This window comes from Hemitrygon akajei, chromosome 29, assembly GCF_048418815.1.
Source record: "Hemitrygon akajei chromosome 29, sHemAka1.3, whole genome shotgun sequence".
NCBI lineage: Eukaryota > Metazoa > Chordata > Chondrichthyes > Myliobatiformes > Dasyatidae > Hemitrygon > Hemitrygon akajei.
In genome coordinates, this window is record NC_133152.1 from 20903784 (window position 1) to 20929127 (window position 25344).

General features: G+C 43.8%; 1 protein-coding gene across 2 annotated transcripts in view; it reads left to right on the forward strand.

Annotated features, from left to right (window-relative positions):
• Nucleotides 1-25344, forward strand: part of LOC140718272 (forkhead-associated domain-containing protein 1-like) — a 141106-nt gene that overhangs the window by 10332 nt on the left and 105430 nt on the right. For both annotated transcript variants that reach the window (XM_073031790.1, XM_073031788.1), the window contains exons 5-15: nucleotides 2046-2134; nucleotides 2793-3020; nucleotides 3926-4049; nucleotides 5172-5302; nucleotides 5641-5718; nucleotides 10603-10707; nucleotides 12307-12414; nucleotides 14083-14169; nucleotides 19878-20021; nucleotides 22171-22363; nucleotides 23730-23800. In XM_073031790.1, coding sequence (XP_072887891.1) covers nucleotides 2046-2134; nucleotides 2793-3020; nucleotides 3926-4049; nucleotides 5172-5302; nucleotides 5641-5718; nucleotides 10603-10707; nucleotides 12307-12414; nucleotides 14083-14169; nucleotides 19878-20021; nucleotides 22171-22363; nucleotides 23730-23800 — 1358 coding nt within the window. The remainder of the gene's footprint in view (nucleotides 1-2045; nucleotides 2135-2792; nucleotides 3021-3925; nucleotides 4050-5171; nucleotides 5303-5640; nucleotides 5719-10602; nucleotides 10708-12306; nucleotides 12415-14082; nucleotides 14170-19877; nucleotides 20022-22170; nucleotides 22364-23729; nucleotides 23801-25344) is intronic.

The window sequence follows — 25344 nt, forward strand, 5'->3', positions numbered from 1 at the left end:
AAGTATTCCCCCCCCCCCCCCCCCAGGAGTTTTCATGTTTTATAGTTTTACAACATTGAATCACGATGAATTTAATTTGGCTTTTTTGACACCGATCAACAGAAAAAGACTTTCATGTCAAAGTGAAAACAAATCTCTACAAAGTGATCTAAATTAATTACAAATATAAAACACAAAATAATTGACTGCATTAAGTATTCACCATCCCCCTTTAATATGACACACCAAAACATCACTGGTGCAGCCAATTGGTTTTGGAAGTCACATAATTAGTTAAATGGAGATCTGTTTTTGGAGACCTGTGTGCAGTCAAGGTGTTTCAACTGATTGTAGTAAAAATACACCTGTATCTGGAAGGTTCAACTGCTGGTGAGTCAGTGTCCTGGCAAAAACTACACCATGAAGATAAAAGAACACTCCAAGCAACTCCGCGAAAAGATTATTGAAAAGCACAAGTCAGGAGATCGATACAAGAAAATTTCCAAGTCACTGGATATCCCTTGGAGTACAGTTAAGTTAATCATCAAGAAATGGAAAGAATATGGCACAGCTGTAAATCTGCCTAGGGCAAGCTGCCCTCAAAATCTGAGTGACTGTGCAAGAAGGGGACTAGTGAGGAAGGCCACCAAGAGACCCACGACAGCTCTGGAGGAGTTACAAGCTTCCGTGGCTGAGATGGGAGAGACTGTGCATACAACATCTGTTGCCCAGATGCTTCACCGGTCACAGCTTTATGGGGCAGTGGCAAAGAGAAAGTGACTGTTGGAAAAAACACATGAAATCTTGGCTAGAGTTTGCCAAAAGAGTCCAGATCTCAACCCAATTGAGAATTTGTGGCTGGACGCGAAAAGGGCTGTTCACTCACAATCCCCATGCAAACTGGCAGAGCTTGAGCAGTTTTGATAAGAAGGATGGGGGAAAATTGCAGTGTCCAGATGAGCAAAGCTGATAGAGACCTATCCACACAGACACAAGGCTGTAATTGCTGCCAAAGGTGCATCTACTAAATACTGACTTGAAAGGGGTGAATAATTATGCAAACAATCATTTTATGTTTTATATTTGTAATTAATTGAGATCACTTCGTGGAGATCAGTTTTTACTTTGATAATTTTCTGTTGATCAGTCTCAAAAAAGCCAAATTAAATCCACTGCGATTCAATGTTATAAAACAATAAAACATGAAAACTTCCAGGGGAGGAGGAGTGAATACTTTTTATAGGCACAATATATAAGAACTTTTCAGCTTATCTCTCAGATTCATTGATATTAGATCAAGAATGGGCTGCAGGGCCTGTTTCTACGATGTACTTTTCTTTGACTCAATGACTACACAACCATTCCACTGGTGATTGTTGTTCAGAATTACCCAAAACTTCACATACATTTAGGTAGAACGCTTTGAACATAGTCACAGCATTTCGTATAGTAGCATTCCCCTATTTAACCACAAGCTTTAATGAGGTGAATGAAAACGTCTTCACTAATATTGATTAAGGGAGGAGCGGTTTAAGAAGGACCCCATTCTTCAGGACTCAGAAGCTCAGGGCTGTAATGAAACATCCCATCCTCTGGGTGGCAGCATTGAGCATTCCCGTAGGGTTGTACCAGTGTGATTATAGATTGTATATGATGGACTGAGGGCCTGAATCATTGAATCACAGATATATGATAACTGTATTGTCATTGAACTCACTTTTAAATGGAATTGTTCATGTCTCTTTCTCCCTACCTTTCTTGAAAACTCAGTTATGTTCTGCTGCACCTGGGCCCCTCCCTCCTCTCCTTCTGCAATTGATGCCCATTTGTCAAGCACTTTCCTCCTCCAATTGGAAGCTTTTCCCTTCCAACTGGCAACTTTCATAAATCTTTTCAGAGCCCTCCGATGTGACCCTGAGCTCAGTCTTTGTGGTAGTCTTTTCATTCTCCCTCTTCTCGAGCTCAGCACCGTGCCTGTCCTTTTCTGACATTCCATGAGGTGTTGTGGAAGTTAGTAAGTCTGGTAAATGACGTTGACAACGATGCTTTTACTCCCTTTGTTCCAGGGGCCTGGACTAATACTCCAGGTCGGTCTGTGGAGAACAGGCCTCCTATCTCTACCTTTCAGAGCCTGGAACTTCTGCTACACGACAAGGTGAGATTTGTCTACCTTTCCTATAGCATTAACTCTGCTTCTCCTCCCAAGCTGTAACCTGTTCTGCTGAGTATTACCAGCACTTTTGAAGTCAGGCACAGGCCGAACCGAGGCAGCAGGGTCCAGACCCCAGAGCATATCGAAGCGACTGAACCCAATGTTTGGACGATGATTTAGGCGCCAGGCCAGATTGAAAAGGTCAGGGCCTGAGTCGAGGGATGGGCCGGTTTAGCTCTCTACTCTGTGATGCGTACTCAGCTCATCGCTGATCTATGGGTCTCAGATTCTCTTTGTGGACCAGTTCAGAAGCCATTTGCATGATTAGTTTCCCCCCCCCCTCTTTTTTCTACAAATTGGGTGTTTGACTGTCTTTTATTATGGGTTCTTTTGGGTTTATTTGTTTCGGGGCTGGCTGTTTGGAGACTAATCTCAAGGTTGTTTCATGTATACATACTTTGACCATAAATGTACTTTAAACTTTGAACTTTTATTTTAGGTTACAAGTTAGAACATAGCTGGGAACTTTAGCCAATCTTCCCTGTGCCAACCGTGAATCCAATCTAATCTGTTACCATCTGCCTGCATGTAATTCACCCTTTAATTTGACCTAACAAAATCCAATGTATTGATAATTTTTTTTCTTATGCATATCATGCAGGAGCAACAAATCCTGGGAATGCAAGATGAGATCAGCCGGCTGGCTGTCTTTGAAAGCAAGTCCAAGCACAAAGATGGCATCATTGTCACGTTACGTGATGAAGTTGCTGTCTTGAAGCACCAATTGACCGAAGCGAATAACGATGAGCCAGAGATCACGCAGCATTTAGTCACTCTAGGCTATGAGATTAAAGCCAAGAAGGAGGAGATTGAGATGCTGAAAGATCAGGTATGCCGTTTATGTTGCAAAATTGATTGTGAAATTATGAGATTAGAGTTTGACGCAATCCCGTCAAATTTGTGTCTTGATGATTCTGGGCAGCAGGGGGCAGTGTTACCCAGGGTCTTGCCTTGATACTGTATTCAATTCTTCAAAACGCAGATTTTGGATTCACCAATATTCTGGTGTTCTTATAATTCTTTTTGAGATACAGCGTGGAATAGGCCATTATAGCCCTTTGAGCTGTGCCACCCAGTTATCAATGACCAATTAACCTACTAACTGGCCCGTCTCTGCACTGTGGGAGGGAACAGAGCACCTGGAGGAAACCCATGCGGTCACAAGGAGAACGTACAAACTCCCTACAGGCAGCAGCAGGAACTTAATGATCAGAATGAGCATTTAGAGCAGGTCACAAAATTAAATCCTCATTTTTCATTTGCAGAATCTCCTCGTAGTTTGTTACATTATCTTCACTGGCAGATAGGATGTTAATAATTCACATCTGCAGCCTCCTGAATGGAATTAGAGAATTGTATATTCTTTCTTATTTTCCCTCAGCCCACCCCCTTCTCCCCTCTACCCCTCTCCTTCCCCTCACCCCCTCCCCCTCCCCCTCCCCTCCGCCTCTCCCTCTTCCTCATACGTGGATACACGCACAAACTGAAAATAGAATAATTGGGTGTCTGAAGTGAACTCTGGGTGAACAGCTATCCTGGCTGGATTTATCAGTCTCTGGTCTATTTATTCTGAGGTTATTTTCATGAGCTGATATCCATCCTGAGCCCAGCAATCACATCTGCTACTTCCTCGGCGGCCTGGATGTTTGTGTATTGATTCCAAACTGCGTAGCGTGAAGGCGTGTGTCGAACTTGGAAGATGATGGCCATCCCTCTTTGTCACTCTTGTTAAAGATTACCAAGCTTCAGAAGGGCTCCAGTGAGGTAATGCGACACTCTCTGACTGAAAGAGATCTGGAGATTGCTAAACTCAAGAAGGAAGCCGAACAGCTAAAGAAAGACAACGGCATTATCACAGGTAGGAGAGCACGTTGTCCACCCGCTGGTAAATGATTCACTCAGAGACAAGCGGGAAAAGTACTGGTGGTCAAGAGATTTTGCAGATGCTGGAAGTAGATAGCAACACACACAAAATGGTGGAGGAACTCAGCAGGGCAGGGAAGTGAACGGGTGACATTTCTGGCTGAGAGCCTTCATCAGGACTGGTGAAGATGAGTGACAGGTTGTCGGCAATGGGCTGGGAATACAGCGGATTATTGAAGGGCTGGATAGCAAAGTCCCACAAACAGCAATTGATAATGCGCAGGTAATCGTAGAGTCCTGGATATTATACAGCCAATCTTCTGAAACAGTGCTATGGATTTTTCTCCATCTCTGCCTGAGAAAGCCTTGATTTAACGCCTAATCTAATCTAAACAAAGGCATCATTTGCCTTCGTTTCGACAGCTGAATGCGCGGAGAATGGAGGAATATGGATCACACACAGGAGTGTGGGACTCATTTGGCATCATGGGGGTTGACGCAAACATCATGGATCATAGGACTATTTTTATGTTTCTTTGAGTCTGTGTTGTGCACAGCGTCGCGTGAAACATCAACTTATCTCCTTCAGGGCACTCAGAGAGCCACATCTTGCACTGGGATTTCATTGTTAGCGGTTAACGCATTTCGTTGCTGGATCGTCCCTGGCAGAAACCCCACTGCTGTTCATTCCCCGAATAAAAATTGCAGCTGGCCTCTGTTGGTATCATCGTGACCTGATTTTTTAAAAAAGCATCCTGCTTGCTTTGGACTTGAACTCTTATCACCAGTTGAATGAGCAGTTAGAAAACAGAGTCATGTTAATTGCTAACAAGAGAAACTTTGCAGATGCTGGAAATCCAAGCACCCACACAAGATGCTGGAGGAACTCAGCAGGCTAGGCAGCATCTGTGGAAAAGAGTGCAGTTGACGTTTAGTTGCCTAGATTCCAATGGGAGGGATAGTTAACTCTGCCGTCCTTTAAAAGACTTGAAGGTAATAGACCAAGTCAGGAATAAGCAGGTACAATCGTCAGACCTGTGACAATCGAGCTGTATCGGAGGGGTGGAGAAAATCTTGCCTTAAATTAATCTGATGAATTTGGTCTTAATCTGGACAGGACTGGTGACCAGCTTGCAACGCGAGGTCACAGCGAAGGAACACCAGCTGCTGCAGGTAAATGCGGAGGTAGAGAGACTGAGGAAAGTCGTCCAGGAGAAGAGCAGTCAGCTGGCAGACATGTCGGCCAAGGTAAAGGGGAAGAGCATCACCAACATTACAACCCATGCGAGGTCAAGGTAAAAAGACAACTAGAGTTGGCATCGGAGTCACAGGGGCTGCATGGCCCACTTACACTCCTACATAGTGCAAATCTGGGACAACCATAGTTCAGCTGTGGTCAGCTCTCTCATTGCAAAGTGGGAGCTGCATATGCAGACAGGCTTGACCTCGGCCAGTCAGTGGGCTGATTGGTTTAATCACTGGGAGTTAACCAATGTGTGTTGGTGCTGGCCTGCATGCTCAGGGTCTGCTTCTCTGTGTAATGTCAACCCTTTTTGATCAAATCCCTTAAATTCATTTTTATTCAGTTTTCAAGAATGAGAGAAGCCAACAATCACCAAGAGGAGCTGGTGGCCAAAGAGAAGGAACTGGTGACCCAAAGGCATGTGAGTGAAACTAGGAAAGTGCCGTGTAATCACATTAAAGTTGTTTAGATTATTTAGTCTGTTCTGTGTCTAATTCTTCCATCAGCTTTGAAAACACAGACTGTTTCTGGCACACATGCCAAGTTCCTCTCTGCAGCATTTTAACACGGGTTAGAATTCAAGAGCATTGATAAATATCATTTGTGTTTCTTATTTCTAATAAGTGAATTTTATCCAACCTGTTATATTTTTTAACTCCAAAACATAAAACTAATTTAAAGAAAAAGATGGGAGCCCAAGAGATGCAAGTCTTAGTTTACACTTTACTTTAAGAGAGGAGTGCATGTATCACTCAAAACACAATGGAAATATTAAATACACAACATTTCTCCCTGCTTAGCTATAGACCCCCGGTCAATATAGACTGCACCTCAACTCTATACACAGTATACTATATAATACAACTACTATACAGACATCCACAGCATGGTCAATTTTTAAATTGTCCCATTGTCGCTGTAGATGATTGCTTACTCTTGTGGGTTAACGTCTTTCCGGGCGAGGAGATCACTCAGCTTGGCAGCTGAGACTTGTGGCTGTAAAAAAAACCTCAGGTTCTGTGGCCTCCTCCGTGGTGGTTGTATGAGTTGACTCTGAGACTGCAGGAAGTGGTTTGACAGCTCTGTGACCTTGATTCTCTCTCAGTCCCAGCTTCTTTCTCCCTCTTTATCCTGCTTTTTTCCTTTCTCTCTTTCCTTCTCTCTTTCACACCTTTCTCTTTCTCGCTTATGTCCTTTCGCTCTATCTCTATTCTCCTTTACAACTTCTTATCTCTCTTTTTTCACCATCCTTTTCCCTCTTTCTCATTTGTGCAGCTTGATCTTGCTCCCTTTACAATCTGATCTCTCCTCTTGGTTTCCTCACCCACAACATTATCTGACGAATCCACCATCTTCGTATCTCCATTGAGACTCCTTCTGGCCCTCCACTCATCCAGCTGGGCACAGGTCTTTGCACCTACTTTTACATTCAGCTTTTTGTCTCCCACTTGAAGGTCATGCAATGACCTTAATGCAGGCAGACTAGATTCTGGTTCTTCGTACTCATAAATGCTGAATGCTTGCAGCTTCCCAGAAGCTCCTTGATCTCTCTTAAAACCAGGCCACATTTTGCAAGTAACTGCCTGATTGCTGTATCAGAATCTTTCTCAGATATGTTGCTTACAAAAATAGTCATGGTCAGATCACTGCTTTCATCAATTTTACGATTCCTCTGGGCAGCAATGTCCTTCCTTGGTCCAATAGGCTTTCCAACCAGAGGCACAAACACCTTTTTCCCCTGTGTCGGGCAACAGGTCGTGGTGTACAGCATGGGGAAAGTTGTGGCATCATCAGTGCTTTTCTTAATTCACTTTCAATTGACTTTATTGCAGGGGATGTGTTATGCAACTGGTGGATGGATCTCCAGTCAAATTGTAGTCTCAGCCACTCGTATCTCCACATTACTGGCCCTTCTGATTTGTTTTAACCACATACAAGCCCAATATGGTTTGTTGGTTGTTGTATTTCACTGTTACGAATGTCATTCCCACAGGAGCTATCTTCTGTCCAGTAGAAGCTCTTAGTTGTATATCTACAGGCAGCCATTCAAGCTCATCTTGTGGAATGACTGAAACAGCTGAGCCAGTGTCCAATTCCATTGTAATTAATTTGTCATTCACTTCTGGGGTAAGCCATACTGCTTGTTTATTGTTTTTGTTCTCTCTCATTGTAAATCTCAAGGCCACACAATCCTGTGTCACTCCCATCGTTATCAGATGCTTCATCCGCAGCGGGTAGATCAGCGCTCCTTTTGAAACTGCAACTTGACCTTTTATTTTTTTCCTCTTCCCTGTGCAGTCCTTTATTTTTGTCTGCCCAACATTCACTTTGTACATGTCCTACTTTGTTGCATTTTACGCAAGTTTTGCCTTTAAACTTGAATTGGTCTGTTCCGTGTGAGCCTCCGCCACAATGGTAACATAATTTGTTCAGCCAGGCCGATTTCTGTTCAGGCTTTACAATTTTGTTCATGCTCACATCCATTTCTGACTGCAACTCGATTGCGTCTCTGGCCACTGTTTCCATTGATACGGCTAAATCAACTGCTCTTTAAAATGAACTTTATGCTTCAGTTGGGAGCTGATTTTGAACACTTTCTTGTAGGATTCCACAGAGTAAATGACTTCTCATTGCTTAGACCTATTACTGAACTGACTGCTCAGACAACTTCTTCAATTCAGCCACGTATGCTGAAATTGTCTCTCTTTCCTTTCGATTCTACTTATCAAAGTGTTCTGCAATCAACAATGGTTTCGGTTCTAAACGTTTCTGCATTACTTTCACGATAACAGCAAAGCTCATTTTGGCTGGTTTAGTTAGAGCAATCAAATTTCTAAGCTAACTCTATGCCTTAAAACCCAAAACACTCAGCAAAATAGGTAGTCATGTCAGAGAAATGTATACAATATACATCCTGAAATTGGCGGTTTCATTTGTTTCAAAATATGGTTCAGTTAGCTCAGTGTACATGAGCAATCGAACATGTTTATCTTTCCAGTGTAGCCAGCCATTTCTGCTCTTTTTATGATTATGCTCACTCTTTACGAACGCGTGGATTCTTCCATTTTCTTTTTTTAACTTGAATGTGCATTCCTTTCTGAATTACACATGCTACGCTGCCCTTTTTAAAACTCAAACATCTTGCTGCACTTCCACACTTAGACATCTCGAATTCATTCTAAAAATACCTCATCGCCCTTGTTATGTCTCGTAACTCCAAAACATAAAATTATTTGAAAGAAAAAGACAGGCGGCCAAGCGACCTGAGTCTTAGTTTGTTCTTTGTTGTAATCAAGGCAAACGTGCATCACGTGGTAGTGTCATGATGTATGCAATTTACTTATTTTTGCATATAACACATAATGAATTATTTAAATGAACAATGCTTAATCAAACTATATTTTTACAATATCTTTAGGTACAATTTAATGTCAGAGAAATGTATACAATATACATCCTGAGGTGCTTTTTCTTCACAGCCATCCACGAAAACAGAGGAGTGCCCCAAAGAATGAACGACAGTTAAATGTTACAACCCCAAAGTCCCCCCATCTCCCCCCTCCCACGTGTAAGCGGCAGCAAAGCAACAATCCCCTCCCCTCCCTCCACTGACAAAAAAAAGCATCGGCACCCGCCACCGAGCGCTCAAGCGTGGGCAAAGCAACAGCAGAGACACAGACTTGCAGTTACCCCAAAGACTTCGCATTTCACCCGGTATTCAACATACCGCAGGCTCTCTCTGTCCCTAAAGCGGAGGTGTCTCCGTTTTCCCACTGAGCAGGGAGACATAACAAACAACTTGCTGGTTTACGATGTTATAAGCCCGTTACGTCGCACTTTTCAAGCTTTGTGCCTGAAGATCGCAAAGATCCCGGGCCTCCAGGCACACGGCAGATAGCCTGTCTCCCCTGACGACACGTGGGTCTCCTGTAGTGACACCGACCCTCGGTCCACCCATCTCCAGAACCCCGAGATCCTAGGCTTCCAAATTCAAGCCAGACTCTTAGGCCGAGCCTTTGGCGTGCTGAATAATGGTCAGTTATGGAACCCCGAGAGCGGGTCCCATCCAATATTACTCAAATACTACTGGAATATTAAATACACAACACTATCGGAACATTGGATGAGCCTTTTTAGATGGGCAGGAAGGGAACGGATCTGATTAATCTGCAGGACTGCTCATGAGTTACAAAGCTGCAGAAATTAGGACCGGTGGGGCTGCTTGCATATCGCATGGTGTGTACTCGGTCCTTGATATCTGCAAAGGGCAGGACGTGCACTTCCAGCAGATAACAAAGTACACAGATACTCTAATGATCTGTCCTGTATAGGCATGAGTGGCCTCCCTACATCCTTAAACATACTTTGAAGATGGTAAGAGGGAAGAGCTTTGCTGAGGTCCTCCCTCAACCCCACAACAACCTTCATTTTAATGAAAATCAAGAAGCTGTAGATCTGAAATTAGGACAGAAAATGTTGGAAACCCTCAGCAGGTCAGGCCGCCTCTGTGGAAAGGAAACAAGAGTTAAAGACCCTTCTTCAGAAATGGGAAAGACAGAAAAACGGTTAGCTTTCAGTAGTGGAGAAGCTGAAGGAGTCAGCACAGCGATCTGAAGCATTAATTCTGATTCTCTTTCCACAGATGCTATTGGATCTGCTGAGCGCTCCGGCTTCTTTTGCTTTTATTTCATCCTAATGATGTTGGGCATTGAGGCTTCTCAAAATCTTAATGCGCAGCCTGTACCGGAGGTAAATTCCCTCTGCTCTTTTGTCTTTGCAGCCTCGTGTCTGCCTGGTGCGAAGCTGGTGAGACTGAGAGAGAGTCGGGCTGTCGCACTTGTCACTCGGAACTCAGCACTGTTCCCACTCCCATCCTGTCCTGACTGGGGAGGGACACTCGGAACATGCGATTAGAGCAAGTCACGGGTAGCAGTGAGACAATGTTGGCTGTGGATTAAGAGTGGACAAGGAATTGGCCGGCTTAGATTGAAGGCTGGAGATATGTCAATGGATGTACCATATGTACCGAGGATTTTGCACAGAACTGCCCATCAGGAGGTTAATAGGCACCAGCACAGACTAAAGGTTTTGGATAATAAGGGTGACAAGAGGTATGGAGTTAGTGTAGGAACTACCAAGGTAAAAGTTAGTTTTACAGAATTGTGGACCAGGAATGAGGGGCTGAATGGCTAGAGTAGGTAATGCACTGTCTGCAGGGTGAATGATTTGGATAGTCGATGTTCTGTTTAACTGCAGTACACCACTGGTTGAGAGAAAGCTAAAGCTGTGTTTGTGTTTGTGTCAGAACGTGAAGCAGCTGGAGAGCCGATTGAAGGAGATGGAGTCAGAGATCGAGCAGCTTCGTGGTCAACAGGACAACATGAAGAGAAGTGTGTCTGAGGAGAGGCTGGTGAGCATCTTTCCCAAAGCCTCATGCTGATTAACCTAGTCCTGAATGGGTTTAACCTCGTGTTGATTAATCTAGTCCTGAATGGGATTAACCTTGTGTTGATTAACCTAGTCCTGAATGGGAAGAACCACATGCTGATTAACCTAGTCCTGAATGGGATTAACCTCATGTTGATTAACCTAGTCCTGAATGGGATTAACCTCGTATTGATTAACCTAATCAGAATGGGAAAAACCTTGTGTTGATTAACCTAGTCCTGAATGGGATTAACCTCGTATTGATTAACCTAGTCCTGAATGGGTGCCATGGTAACATAGTGGTCAGTGCGACACTTTTACAGCATTGGAGTTCGGAGTTCAATTTTGTCGTCATCTGTAAGGAATCTGTATGTCATCGCCATGGAATGCGTGGGCTTTGTCCAGGTGCTCTGGTTTACTGCCAAAGTCCAAAGATTTACTAGGTCAATTGATCATGTAAATTGTCCTGTGATTAGGGTTAAATCGACAGGCTGATGAGAGGTGCAGCTCGAAGGGCCTATTCCAGGCTGTAGCTCAATAAATATTTAAATAAATGAACACTAGCACTTTGGCCCATTCTAGTTCCCAGCAGAACAAGCTGTCAGTCCTAATTCCACTCATTTTTCCCGTCCCACAACTTATTCTCTCTTACTCCTTCATCAGTTCCCCTTTGCTCATTTTCCACGTCTACATATGGTGCAATTTACGGTAGCCAGTTGGCTACTATGTGGCAGCCAATACTTGGGTGTCTTTGGATGGTGGGAGGAAACTGGAGCACCCAGTGGAAACCTATGCAGTCAATGGAAAGGACGTGCAGACTCCACACAGACAGTTGCTCAGGTCAGGATCAAATCCGGATGCCTGGACTTGTAAACCAGGAACACAACCTCCTGTATCATGGTAATAACAGGAATTGGACTTCCGGGATTTGAGCATGTAATTTATGTGGATTATTCTTGATAAACCAGGAGGGAGGTCTGGGTTGCCAGATTTTGACATCATTTTGGTGATCTGTTAAAAGGAAACCCGGCAACTTCTTCTGGTAACTCAGCAGAACATTAAACACTCACAGTTCTTGAGATTCTCTTGGGGTCTGGACCAGTGTTGCTCCCCTAATGACATAATCAAAACATGTGGCATAGGAGTAGAATCAGGCCATTCAGCACATCGAATCTGTTCTGCCATTCGATCATGGCTAATTAATTTTCCCTCTCAAATTCTGCAGCCTTCTTCCCATAACCTTTGACACCCTTACCAATTAAGTACCTATCAGCCTCCATTTTTAATATACCCTCCACAGCCATCTGTAGCAATGAATTCCACAGATTCACACCCTTTGGCTAAAGAAATTCCTCATCTCTGTTCTAAAGGGACATCCTTCTAGTCTGAGGCTATGCCCAGCACTCAATGCTGTCAATACAGGACTGACATCCTTGCATTAAATTTACAGCTGTTGAATTTACTTACAGAATGTAATACTTGCATTAAAAACTAATACGTGTGTGGTACTTTGAGACACACTGTGAAAATGAAACGCTTTCTGTACATTTTCCAATCTTGCTGCATCTCGTTTCTGCTTCAGGCCCAGGAACAGCTCCGGGATGAGCTGGAGAGGACCAGGCTCCAGCTGCAGGAGATGGGCCGAAAGGAGCGGCTGGTGAGGGTGGACCTGGAGCAGGCCCAGGCCAGGGTAGGAGAACAAGCCGCTGTCCGTCCGTGGAGACAGGATTCACACTGAAACGCACACAGATCCTCCAGTAGCTGGCGAGGGCCATGGTAGTAGTGTCTTCAAGACCCTCACTGTAAGATTAGCCTCTGTGACCCAGAGCTGGCTGGAACTGCATATAACCAATTTGGCTCTGTGGTTAAAAGTCCTCCATCTCACGTTAAGCTAATTGTTTAGTCGACCTGACGTGTTCACTGGATTTAAGAATATGACAGTGCTCCTGGTGGACTTTCAACCCTGTGTCAGCTGGACTCAGGCAGATCTCTGCTGTCCATTTCCTGGCCCGCTCCATGCCCCGTAACTGCCCTCGTCCCCTCTGCTCAGTGACCTGCCAGGCTCCTGTTCCTGCAATCGTTAGTACTCATATCCAGCCGTAGCTTTGCCCCTCCCTGTCTCTGCAACTTCTTCCAACCATACAAACAAAAGCTGCATTGAAATCAACTTAGATCGTAACTGATAAAGGAAACTTTGAATTGACACTCCTGAAATTTTACTGGACACTTACCAATGCATGGAATTTACAATGTTCTTTTTAGAGAGCAAATTGTCATGCAAATTCATTTGCATTGTCATGGTAGCGATTCTCATTGGTTACTTCTGAGAAGACTTGGTTTTAATATGTAATCAGTATGCCACATGACTAAAGTAAATCCCAGACTTAGCCTCCACCCCCACCCCCTGATAATGACACCTCTCCTGCACTTTTCCAATCTCCGTTCTGGTTGTTGATCCACCAAGACCCCCATCTCATCAGTGCCCTGATGCCCTGGTCTCCTGAGACATCAGTGGGGAGCCTAATCTCCACCTTGCCCCAGCTCCCATCTCAAACACTTGTGCTCTCAGAGTACCTTGATGTGTTCTGCACCCTCTGCACCCGGGTAATGGCATTATACAACTAAAGTGCAGTGTTCTCTATGTAAATGGGACAATACTGTACCCAGCTCCGGGTACCCAACACCGACAGCTCTCATTGGCACAGCTTTGATTGTTTTGGTGCTGTGATAAGGTTATTGGTTGGGACACCAGGATAGTGGCGTGCTGATCTTCACGTATTCCCATATATCATTAATGTCCAAGTGATTCCCCATTTCGGGTGTTTCTCTTTGGAGCAAAGGAGGATGTGAGGTGACTTGATGGAGCTGTATAAGATGATAAGAGGCATAGATAGGGTGGACAGCCAGAGACCTTTCTCCCATGGCAGCACGGGCATAATTTTAAGGTGATTGCTGGAAAGTATGGGGGGGGGTGGATGTCAAAGTTCGGTTTCTTACATGGTGAGTGGTCATAGAAAGCAATGCCAGAGCTAGTGCTCGAGGCAGATGCATAATGGATATTTCTGAGACTCTTAGATAAGCACAGGGATGGAGGGTCATGTGGGAGGGGAGGGTTAGATTGATCTTGGAGTCGACACAACATGGTGGGTTGACGGGCCCAGCTCGAAGTTCGTAGTCTGATGCTTCATCTGAAGGTTGGTAGCTCCACCATTGCAGCTTTCCCTCGACACTTCACTGGCCACGCTGCTATCAGGTAAGCCAGAGTAACGGCTGAAGCACGTCCTTTAGTAAATTGGTAGTAATAGTAGTGAACTTAACCTGAAGTGCCAACCTAAAGCATCCTGTTGTGCTTACACAGCTAGAGCGGTTCCGAAGTCGAATCTTACAGACCACCTACTCTGCTCCTGGAGTTCAATCCCCCAAAGAGGCTCTTTCAGATCAGCAGGTGGGTCCTTATAATGGCAAAGTAGACCTCCGATACTTGGCGCAGTACAAGGGCCAGTGGAAAGACCAAACCAAAGTGTGCATTGATATCCCAGTCCAGTAATCTGAGATGTGTATATCTACCCAACGTACACAAAGTCCTGGAGGAGCTCAGCAGGTCAGGCTGCATCTTTGGAGGCGTGTGGAGGGATGCTGCCCCATCTGCTGAGTTCCTCCGGCATCTTGTGTGTGCTGCTCAAGACTTCTAGTATTTGTAATATCTCTCGGGTCTGTGTATATCTGGTCCGTGATTATTCTGTTCGTACCGAGAAGGTGCTGCTGCCTCTGGTGCGCCCGTTGTTCCTTGTTGGCACTCAACGCAAGATGCAGCAGTTCTCTGCCATACAGTACAGAGAGTTGCCATGTTCCTCTGGGTCACATTGTACAATGGTAGAGTGAAATTGTGATTCCATCAACGGTCGGTACGCTGTGCCTGTAGTAACATCTGTACTGCACTTCCATGCGATGCGTAGCTGAAGCAGGAAGAATTAGAATGCACTGATCTTGATCCTTGCTGTTTATGGTAGTTCCAGCAAGAGCGCTGTAAATTAATCTCCGTTAAAAATGGAGGAATTGTTCAGTGATAATCCTTTGGCCTCTGAGCCAGATGGTTGGGAGGGAAAGGTTAGATTGATCTTCAGGTAGGTTAAAAGATTGGCACAATGTCATGGGCCAAAGGGCCTGTACTGTGCTGTAACCTTCCAGGCTGTATGTTCTAAAACCATGAGCATATCATCAAGGAGGACCTACACTGAGCTACAACATTGAGGGAGAACTGTGCGGCCACAGAGCCAGTTTACAGAGGAGGGATTAAACATTCAGAGAGGGCTTTATGTCACTCTTGAGGTGGATTTAAGAGATCCCCGTGGCACTTTTGGAAGTGGAGTAGGCAGTTTATCCTGGTGTCCTGGACGATGGTTACTCACAACCTCATCACTGCAACATTACATCAAGCAGGCTTCAGTAGTTCAAATCTTCTGTCTGATCGATAATTTGAATCAGCTCTGAGGACCATCTTCATGTAATGCTTTATTACTTTAACCACACATCTCCATATGCTGAGATATAGCATCTGATGTTCCATGAATCTAAAATATATTAATTGCCTAATTAATGATCAAATTGCTACCAAAAACCATTTCCTCATCTAAATTTCAGTGAAATCTAACAGGTCTTTATGTTTGGCAGTTTTATTTACTTGAAGTAATCTTTAAGTTTTACCTATCCTGGTGATAAACTGTGGGTTTTTGATACTACTTACATGTCATTTATAAATTTTTGAATTATTCATTGTTTTACACATTAAAGCTCTTTTTAAAATGCAATTGGTTACTTCCTTTTTTTTAAAGTTCGGATACTTTTTTCCTTTTTATCTCATGTCCAAATTGTAATTGTAAATTACTTAGTTATTTACTAAGTAATCGTGGTAGCGTAGTGGTTAGCACAACACTTTATGGTGCAGGCGACCCGGGTTCAATTCCCACCGCTGTCAGTAGGGAGTTTGTACGTTCTCCCCATTTCCTCCGGGTGCTCTGGTTTCCTCCCACAGTCCAGAGACATTGGGCATTATGAATTGTCCTGTCATTAGAGTGGGGTTGGGTCAAGGGATTGCTGGGGACCAGAAGGAGAAGGGCCTGTTTCACACTATACCTCTAAATAAAAAGTAAAAAATAAATAAGCTGTTTACTTGAAACAAGATTAAGCTTCTACCATGGAAAATTGTTCTACCTATCTGCAATTATATATTGGAAAAAGAAATGTATTCTCCAGTGAATGCAGAACTTTAATATTTATAAAGGAAAAAAATCCTTATTTCATTTCTCATTGTTAGAAAATACACATTTTACCTGTAGTAGAAGGTATTTACAGTTGAAGTCATATAGCACTTGTCCCGCTTGGTGGTGCAATAATATCAGCGCCGGACTCCGGAGCGAAGGTTCCCGAGTTCGAATCCAAGTCGGGTTGAGCATCGAGCTAGAAACTCGGCCTCGTAAAAACAAGAATAGCTTGCTACGGAAACACCGTTATGACGGTGCCCCGATAACTCCACTGCCGAGTTAAGGGCTATTCTTCTCTTCTTCTTCATATAGCACAGAAACTGGTCCATCAGCTTAACTGGTCCATACCAACCAAAATGCCCAGCTAAGCTATTCCCATTTGCATGCATTTGGGCATATTCCTCCGGTTCCAGCTAAAGGCTCCGGTTTTTAATGAAACAAAGAATTATGTTGCAGCTCCTTTAACAGTATTTCCAATCAACCTGCTGTGACGCTCTGAAAGGAAGTACTCCAGCAGGGTATTTTTTTTTGCCCGTTACACATCTGACCACGGAAAAACCACCATACTCTTCAATATTTTCCAAATCTCTTTCCTTTGCCAGTTACGCCACTGGCGTTTAGGGCAGCAATGAAGGTCCTCCATCTCTGAGTGATGTTCATGGCTTCCTGCATTATGTCAGTAGCTTCCTCTCCGTTTACAGTCAGTCCATGCAAGCCCCAAGTGGAGACTCCGGCATACCGTCGCACACAGATGTAGAAGGATTCTTCATTGCTGTTTCTGTAACAGATTTGTTTTACCAGTCAGGGTTGTTAGCCCTGAGCTGAACCCCTGAACCTGGAGGACCGGGTTAGTCTGACCTTTACCCTTTGACCTGTTTGGCATGGGAGAACCTACCAAGATTCAAAGTCTAAAGCCCTGGTTCCAGCTAACATCGCTCTCTGGGTCATTGAGGCATGCAAGCCTCCAAACCATGACAAGGTTGTGGTCTTCTTAGAAGATTTTCCAAATCAATGTTATGAAAAAACACAAAGTTGCAGAGGTTCTATTTACCTAACGTGTACTCACCACAGAACTTGTTCTTGTTAGTTTAGAAGCACGCATACAAAAGCAGGATAGTGATGATGCTGAAACTGCGAAATTGATAGAAAATGCTGGGCACAATTAATAGCCAGCATCTGTGGAGGTAGAAGCCGAGTTAGCACTTCATTTTGATGACCCTCTGATGAAAAGTTCTTGGCATGAGATTTAACTCTGTTGCATTATCCATTAGTAGTGCCTGAATAATCATTGTGTGACCAATATTTTCTGTTTTTATTACATGAGCGTTTGCTTACTGTAATTAACCTGATTTACCGACAGGTTTCTGAGGAATCATGGACTGCCACTGAGCTGCCTATGGAGCTCAACTAACTTACCAGTAGAGTTGGTTGTTTAGAAATGGAGTGAACTTCCTGAGACAGAAGAAGCAAATGCTGTAAAAACTCATCGAGTCTGGCAGCATCTGTAGAAAGAAAAACAGTTAGCGCCTCATGTTGAATATCATTCTTCAGTTTTGATGAAACATTAATTGCTTCTCTTTCCACAGATGCTGCCTAACCTGCTGAGTCTTTCCAGCAATTCCTGTTTTAATTCAGATTTTAAACTTTCAGGATTGAACATCCTGCATGTAGAACAGTGTGTTTATTAGTTATTTGGCCCCAACCTCAATATTGGAGATTCTGGGAAGGGCAAGAGAGAGCCACCTGTCGTGTGTCCTGGGTCTGTGATGTTTCCTATGTAACCTCAGTTACTCTACTTCAAAAGCATTGGCTGTAAAGTGCTTTTGAATTGTTTTTAATACATGGATGGAGCTACACAAGTGCAAGGTTTTCTTCCAGAGCATTGCCATGGAAATTAAGCTCTTCCGGGTTTTGGATGATAAGTGATATGTCAGGCCATCAAGATTCAGGAAAGAAAGCATGCATATTTAAAAAAAAATAAAGAGCATAAGACTGAATTAAAAATTCTCAATGGAACTGGAATAAAGATATTTCGTGGAGTAATATCTTCCTCGCCAGATCAATAATCCTCAGGTCTTCCTTATTCAGCTGATTTGAGTAATGGCAGTAGTCTTGTTCAGTTACTGACCAGTTGATGCATGAAGTAAGTTTAATCATTGCCTTTGATGTGGTACTTTGATGGGATGCTTTTGGGTTTTTAAAAAATAAGATAGGTATCCTGCACAGAGTGTACCAGAATCTCTAGATGATTATTTATTTCTTGAGTGCAGTAACAGTAATTGTACCAATGATGCACTATGTGTTCCTAGTTGTAGACACTGCAGTGCTACCTCACTTCTTTTAATATACAGTATTTCTGATATTGCACATTTTAATAATCTATTCAATATACGTAATTGATTCACTTGTTTATTATTATGTTTTATTTTTATTTATTATTATTTTTCTCTCTCTGCTAGGTTATGTACTGCATTGAACGGCTGCTGCTAAGTTAACAAATTTCACATCAGATGCCAGTGATAATAAACCCGATTCTGATTCTTAAGCCAATGTTCTTAGCTCCTTTTCGGTGTCCTTGCATTGTGTTCCCATTATTTGAGACAGTATGCGCTGTGTAAGGTAGCGGTCACCAATTAAACTACTTCAGAATAGACACAATAGTAGACAGAGGACTGACTTCTTCCCCTTCCTTTCCAGTCCCGATGAGGGGTCTCATCCCGAAATGCCGACTGTTTATTCCCGTCCGTAGATGCTGCCTGACCTGCTGAGCTCCTCCAGCACATCGTGTGTATTGCTCTAGACTTCCAGCACCTGCAGTACCTCTTGTGTCAATATAGATACAAGGGTATCTAACAGAGTAGCCAAAAGATACAAAATGTAGGAAACATAGCAAGAAAGTGGGGCTAGAAGGACTGAACTATAAATTTCAGAACTGTGAAGGAAGTATGCTTCAAATTTAGCAAATAATTTTTGTATTGTAGTGTAGAATGTGGTGGCTAAATGATTTGTGAATGAAGGCACTTAAATAAAAAGCCATCAAACCTTTTCCTGAGAATAGGCGCAAACGACTGAGACATTTGTTTCAGCTGATTAGCTGTAATTCCATTGAATTATCAGCACACAAGACAGACCCTTCTGATGCACGTACCGTTGACGTGTCTTTTCTTGTTTGCTGGATGGCGTTTATATTCTGGATTTCCCGCATTCAAGTTCCACACTCAGTTCTGATGCTGGTTTGAACGTGTGAAGTATATTCCCGTCATTACTTTTAAAGCAAAAAATAATTCTCCAACCCGCAATCCTGCACTTTCCTGTTAGATTTCTGCTACTCTAACTCATGAAGGGGCATGGGTCAAAGAAGGGGATATCTCTCTCTGGATCCTTTCATTACTTCAGATGAAGCTCTACCCATTTCCTTTACCATTAGGATGAGAGTGGAAATTAAATATCCGCTGGGACTGTTGGTTGGACTCAGACACAGCCACTTATTGATGCTGTGTATTCCAACCACCATTAGAATTGAAATCCATAGTATAAATGTGGCCCATTTGAATGCTCATTTTTCTTCTTTCTCCTCCTGAAAATTCATTCAGTGTACAGTTCTCTGGCCCAGCAGATCTCCTCAATAATTCGAGAAGATGTGAATCTATTGTCCCAGGTTTTGTTCCTCAATGCAGGACCCCACACATCTAGCAGTAGGTGGGCACTGGTTGGTAAGTCTGAGCAAGCCCACTGGTGTATCCTCTTAAGGCCTTGCTCCCGTCCATGACGTGGTTTCCCGCTCAGTACAAACTACCCCCACATTGATTACTCCCTCCTTCACTCGACTTCCCTAATGGATCTTCCCATTCAACCTTCAGTGAGTCCTGTTGTCCCTGTGGCTTGTTGGCAGGTGATCGAGGAGATGAAGCAGATCATCGATGAGCGGGAGGAGCTCAAGGAGAAGCTGCAGGAGGCGATGGGTTTGAAAGCGGCGGAGGAGGAGAAGAGGCTCAGAGACATGGAGGGACTGAGCAGAGCGCTGGAGGAGAGCGAGGTGACAGCATTTCAAAGCAGTTCTATCTGCTCCGTGGTCATACTGAAGCCAAAATTGTTCACCATCCAATGAGTCTAATTGGCCAGGAACTTCAGGGTGGTAAATCAGAAACTTCCAACCTGACAGAGCCTTATCTTCACAGCCATTCTGCCTAAATGCCAGTGGCGTAGCAGGCATTTGATGATGATGCAGGAGACATTGTAATAGTCACTAGTATCAGAAAAGTCCCTACATATTTGAAGGATCTGTGCTGGACTCACTCAACCAGACCTTCTTCTTGGACCCTCAGCTCCTAATGAAGCACAGGCCATTGATGATCTCCCATCTCCATCGTCCAAAGTCGATGGTATAGTTGGAGTTTATCAATATTTCTGTAATCCTTTTTATCCACTGTACAGGGGGTTGGCCTAGACAGCTTCACCAGAGCCCTGTTGGCTGGCCTTACCCATTTCCACATCTCACGTCGGGGAAATAGGGCTAGACTTTGAGAGGCACTCCATTGGACCTGATGCTCTCTAAACCCTGTTCTTGAACGAACCTGCTGTTCATATTTGAAGCCATTCGTTGGGTATCAGCATAGGTCAACAGATCTGGCACTGAGTCAAAATCATTCACGACCTCTTAGGTACCACTTTTGAAGATGTTCCTGCATTCATTCAGATCACGACTGATCAATCTCAACTCCTTTTGCCTACCTTAGTTCATCATTCGTCAGTACTTTAAACTAACATAAAACTAGTTTTAATTCAGAAAATTCCAGCCTTTTCCCTTCCCCTCTTCCTTACCCCACACCCGCAGCCTTATTAGCTTTTGTAGAAGAGGATTTTCAGGTTTCCACTACCCTTTGTGTGGAAAAATGCCTGAGTAGCCTAACCCCAATTTAAGTTGAAACTTAGGCTTCGGTTTCTCCCCATTTGTACTGCACTTAAACTGGAAGGGAACTAGTCTGAACGATCCTGGTCAGATTTCCGTTTGCTCCTTTGCTTCGTTTAGCTCCTGTGTAACTGGGCTAACCAAGGTCAGTGCCTGGGGTACACCCAGTGACCTTCTGGTCTGTGTCACACTTCACCTGCAGGTTAGCAGATAATAGTGGAGCTTTCATACTCCTTTGGGTATTTCACTGTCATCTACCACCCTAGGATGGTATGCTGAGCAGACGGCCGTACCAAACCACCAACGTAGCTGCCCCTCGGATAACTTGTGGAAAATAGACGTGCCTTTACAACTGGGCAAGTTATTCTCCTACTGAGTTTCTCTCCTGGCTGTGGTAGTGTGGTTCTAATCATTAATAATGTGACCAGGACTGAAAAACCATTACGACTTTTCATCACACCTTGTTATTGGAGACACACCAGTGAAATGAGAAACCCTTGCCCTTACCCCAAGTGTTCTACTCCAGTGCATCTCCAGGTTTGAATGTAAGAGTCTTCCTCCCGAGGACAACTTTCCAAAGACATCTGAACATCAGACCCTCTATGTCCCTCCTGGGGAGTGATGTTAACTTTGTCTAATAGAGTTAGAGACATAGAGAGTCATACAGCACAGAAATAGATCCCTTAGTCCAACTGGTCCATGCTGATCAAGATAACCTTCCAAGTTAGTCCCATTTGTCAGCTTTTTTGCTCATAACCCTCTAAATCAGGGGTTCCGAATCTTTTTTATGCTGTGGACCAATACCATTAAGCAAGGGGTCTCTGGACCCCAGGTTGGGAACCCTTGCTCTAAATCTTTCCTGTCCATGAACCAGTAGAGTTACTTTTGATTCTATTGAAGTCAATGGGGGAAAATCGGAAGAGATTCTCAATAGCCTTCTGATTTATTAGCACCATTTTGTTATCACTATCTATTGTAGTAGGTGAGGTTATCTGATCTTCAAGGGTAGATAGCCTCAGCCCAGAATGGTTGCGTGATCCCACAGCCCAGGGACTGCTCACTGACAAACCCAGGTCTCCTGTCCTGAATGTTGTATTTTTGTTTGGACCACGCAGTACTACATTGTTCCAATCAACAGTCTGAATGCACAGAGATTTGTCTTTCTCTTTCACTGCACAGTTACACCTGCGATGTTTTTACAGGCTACAGATGTTGTGGCTACATTTATTGGAGTGATGGCAGTATCTTAATCTGTACTTGTGTTTATGATCACCAGGCTCGTCTGCGCACTGACTTTGTGAACCGTGTCAAGCAAGAGTTTGAGACACTTCAAGCGCTCTCAGTTGACCAGACTCTTCTGTGGGTCCAGAACGCTGTCACCGGCATTTTAAATATCCCTTTGTTATGGTTGCACCAGTTGGAACAGAGCCTTGTGGATGCTGGGATAGACGTATCAAGTTGTGAAGGAGGTGACATTCTCTAAGGATGGCATAAGGAGTCATAAAGCACAACAGTACAAACAGGCCCTTCAGCCCATCTAGTCCATGTTAAATTATTGTTCTGCCTAGTCCCATCGAACCGTATCTGGACTATAGTCCTTCATACCCTCCCATCCACGCACTTATCCACTCTTCTCTTAGAAGTTGCAATTGAACCCACATCACTACTTCCACTGGCAGCTCATCGGCACATCGCACCACCTTCTGTGAAGTAGTTTCCCCCAGGCTCCCCTTAAATATTTCACCCTTCACCCTTAAGCTATGACAGCTAAGGGCATCAGACACAGGCACCTTTCTAAACCTAGAACTCAAAGCCAACTTCATTCCCAATAGCATCCATTCAGGGATATTTACTCCCAAATGATCTGGCATTCAGCGTGGCCTCACGCGAAGAAGGCTGGTGTTAAGAATGGCAGCGTGGCCTGTTGGTACAGAATAGATTGTCCTTTACAGACAGTAGACTAAGAAATATTGCAGAGGGAAGGCTGCTCTGTTGTGAATAACATCTCCACTCAATAGAACAATCAATTTATAGTACTGTGCAAAAGTCCTTCTTTGTGTGTGTGTATATATATACCTAAGACTTTTACACAGTACTGTAGATTGGTAAATTACTGTAAATTACTACAGTACTCTGCAAAAGTCTTAGACTATAGTGCCTAAGAGTTTTGCATAGTACTGTAGTAATTTTATGCCTTGCACTATACTGCTGCTGTAAAAAAAAATCATGACAGATGTGAGTGATGATAAACCCGATTCTGATACGGGTCTCTATTGTGGACAGAGAGTGGGAAGGGGGCAGGAAGGAGGGATTCATGGCTGGGACGTGAGGAGGGAGCAGAAGCACCAGAGAGACATTCTGTAATGATCAATAAACCAATTACTAGGAATCAAATGACTTAGTCTGGTGTCTGTACCCACACAGCCCCCTGCCCCCTGCCCTGGCACTCCTTCTCTGCCACCTGTCCCCCACCCCTCCCACAGTGTTCCACCCTTGTCATTTCCAACATCCTTTATTCCCACCTGATTTGCAAACTTGCTCTCCACTCCACGTTGACTGTCTTGACTTTATTGATTTCTTACGTCCTTCACATACCTGAGGAGTAAAAACCTTTCCGTTACGTCTCCGTCTAAATGTGCAATCATAGGAATTTATAATAACTTATAATAAGTAGAACAGTCAATGTAATATAGAGTAGATTCAAAAGTCTTAGGCATCCTAGCTATATAGATATGTGCCTAAGGCTTTTGCTCAGTACTGTAGTCAGAATTTAAGTATTTAAAATAGGGCCAGGGCATTGGCATTGTCAGCACCTCTCATTTTATTTCTGTGCAGGGATCAGTGGATGTGTCCAGTTGCTGCCACAGAAACTTCACGAGGCAGAGGAGCAAGCAAAGACCTTGCAGGTACTGTGGTAGTACATTCCATTAACACTGCACCTTTAATGTTCAAAAATGTTTTGAATTTCTTTCCTGGAGCATTAGTAAACAAAATATTAATGATGGGCGTTAGATGAAAATCAAAAATATGCCCCTGCTCTAACTCTGAAATACAAACAGAGGGTAGGGGGAATGCTCAACAGGTTTTTAGATTTGAAACCCCAATCTTCGTTGTAAGGAAGAAGAAGATGGTGTCAGTGAACAACACGACTAAAGGCGACATCCTTCACACAGTTATGAAACTACTTCTCCTTTCAAATATGATTCTGCTACTAAGCTTGGAACCTGTGATTTACAATGTGATGGTGTGCTTTCGGGCCTAGTGGGCGATCTGGTGCTTTGCTGTCTCTGAGGGAGTTCGGTGAGGTTTCATGTAGAATATGCAGCCCGGAGGCCAAGAAGCCTGGAGACAGGGCACAGGCCCACGATTGAATTCATTTCTCACTGATCTTGCTGATTGAAGTGTCAAGCAAGATTGAAATCAACGCGGTCGAGAGCAGAAGGCGAGCTGGTGTTTAGCACCATCTTCCTGTTTTGACCAGTATCTCTCTCCCTCGTGCTCACTTCTACTGAAGGAAGGTGCCTGCATGTGACTGCTCTCTCTCTCTCTCTCTCTCTCTCTCTCACTCTCACTCTCTCTCATTCCCTCACTCTCTCACTCTCTCTCACTCTCACTCTCTCACACTCTCACTCTCTCACACTCTCTCTCTCTCACTCTCACTCTCTCTCTCACTCTCACTCTCTCTCTCTCTCACTCTCTCTCTCTCTCTCTCTCTCTCTCTCTCTCTCTCTCTCTCTCTCTCACTCTCTCTCTCTCTCTCATACCGGAGAAAGGGGCCTGCCTTTCGCTGATCTCTTGCTCGATGGTGCCGGAGTCTTGGGTCCCGGGCAAGGTTTAACTGACACAGTTTGTGGATCGTACTCTGCAGTTCATGTTTTATGTTTTTCTGGCTCCTAGTTACTCCTTTTTTATTGCTATTTTGTGCAATTTTGATCTGGCCGGACTGGCTCTGTGGCCTGCAGTCAACAAACAACACAGCGCTAAATTGAACTGAACTAAACTGAACTTTGCTAGACTGTTTCAATGACTCTGTGGTTTGATGTTTCATATTCTGTGTTCTTCACTAAATTTTTGCCATTTGCGCAATGTGTTCCTTTTTTTGAGTATTAGATGTTTGATGTTTTCTGAGTGGATTCCATAGAGTTTCTTTGTTTCGTGGTTGTCTATGGAAAGACGAATCTCAGGGTTGTACACTGTATATATACTTTGATAAGAAATGTACTTGGAGTTTTGAGCTTTGAACATCAGGGCAGGCGGCCCAGTGCTTGGGTATAAAGACTGGTTTTTAAGGAGGAGTGGGAGGTGAAGATACTCGGGGAATTACAGTGAAGGACCTCAGAAGCTTAAGGCTCAGTGATGGGGTGATTATGTCTGAAGATGGGTAAAAGGCTGGAATTCGAAGGGTGGAGACACCTTGGAGTAAAATAGGGCTGGAGAAGGTATCTAATAT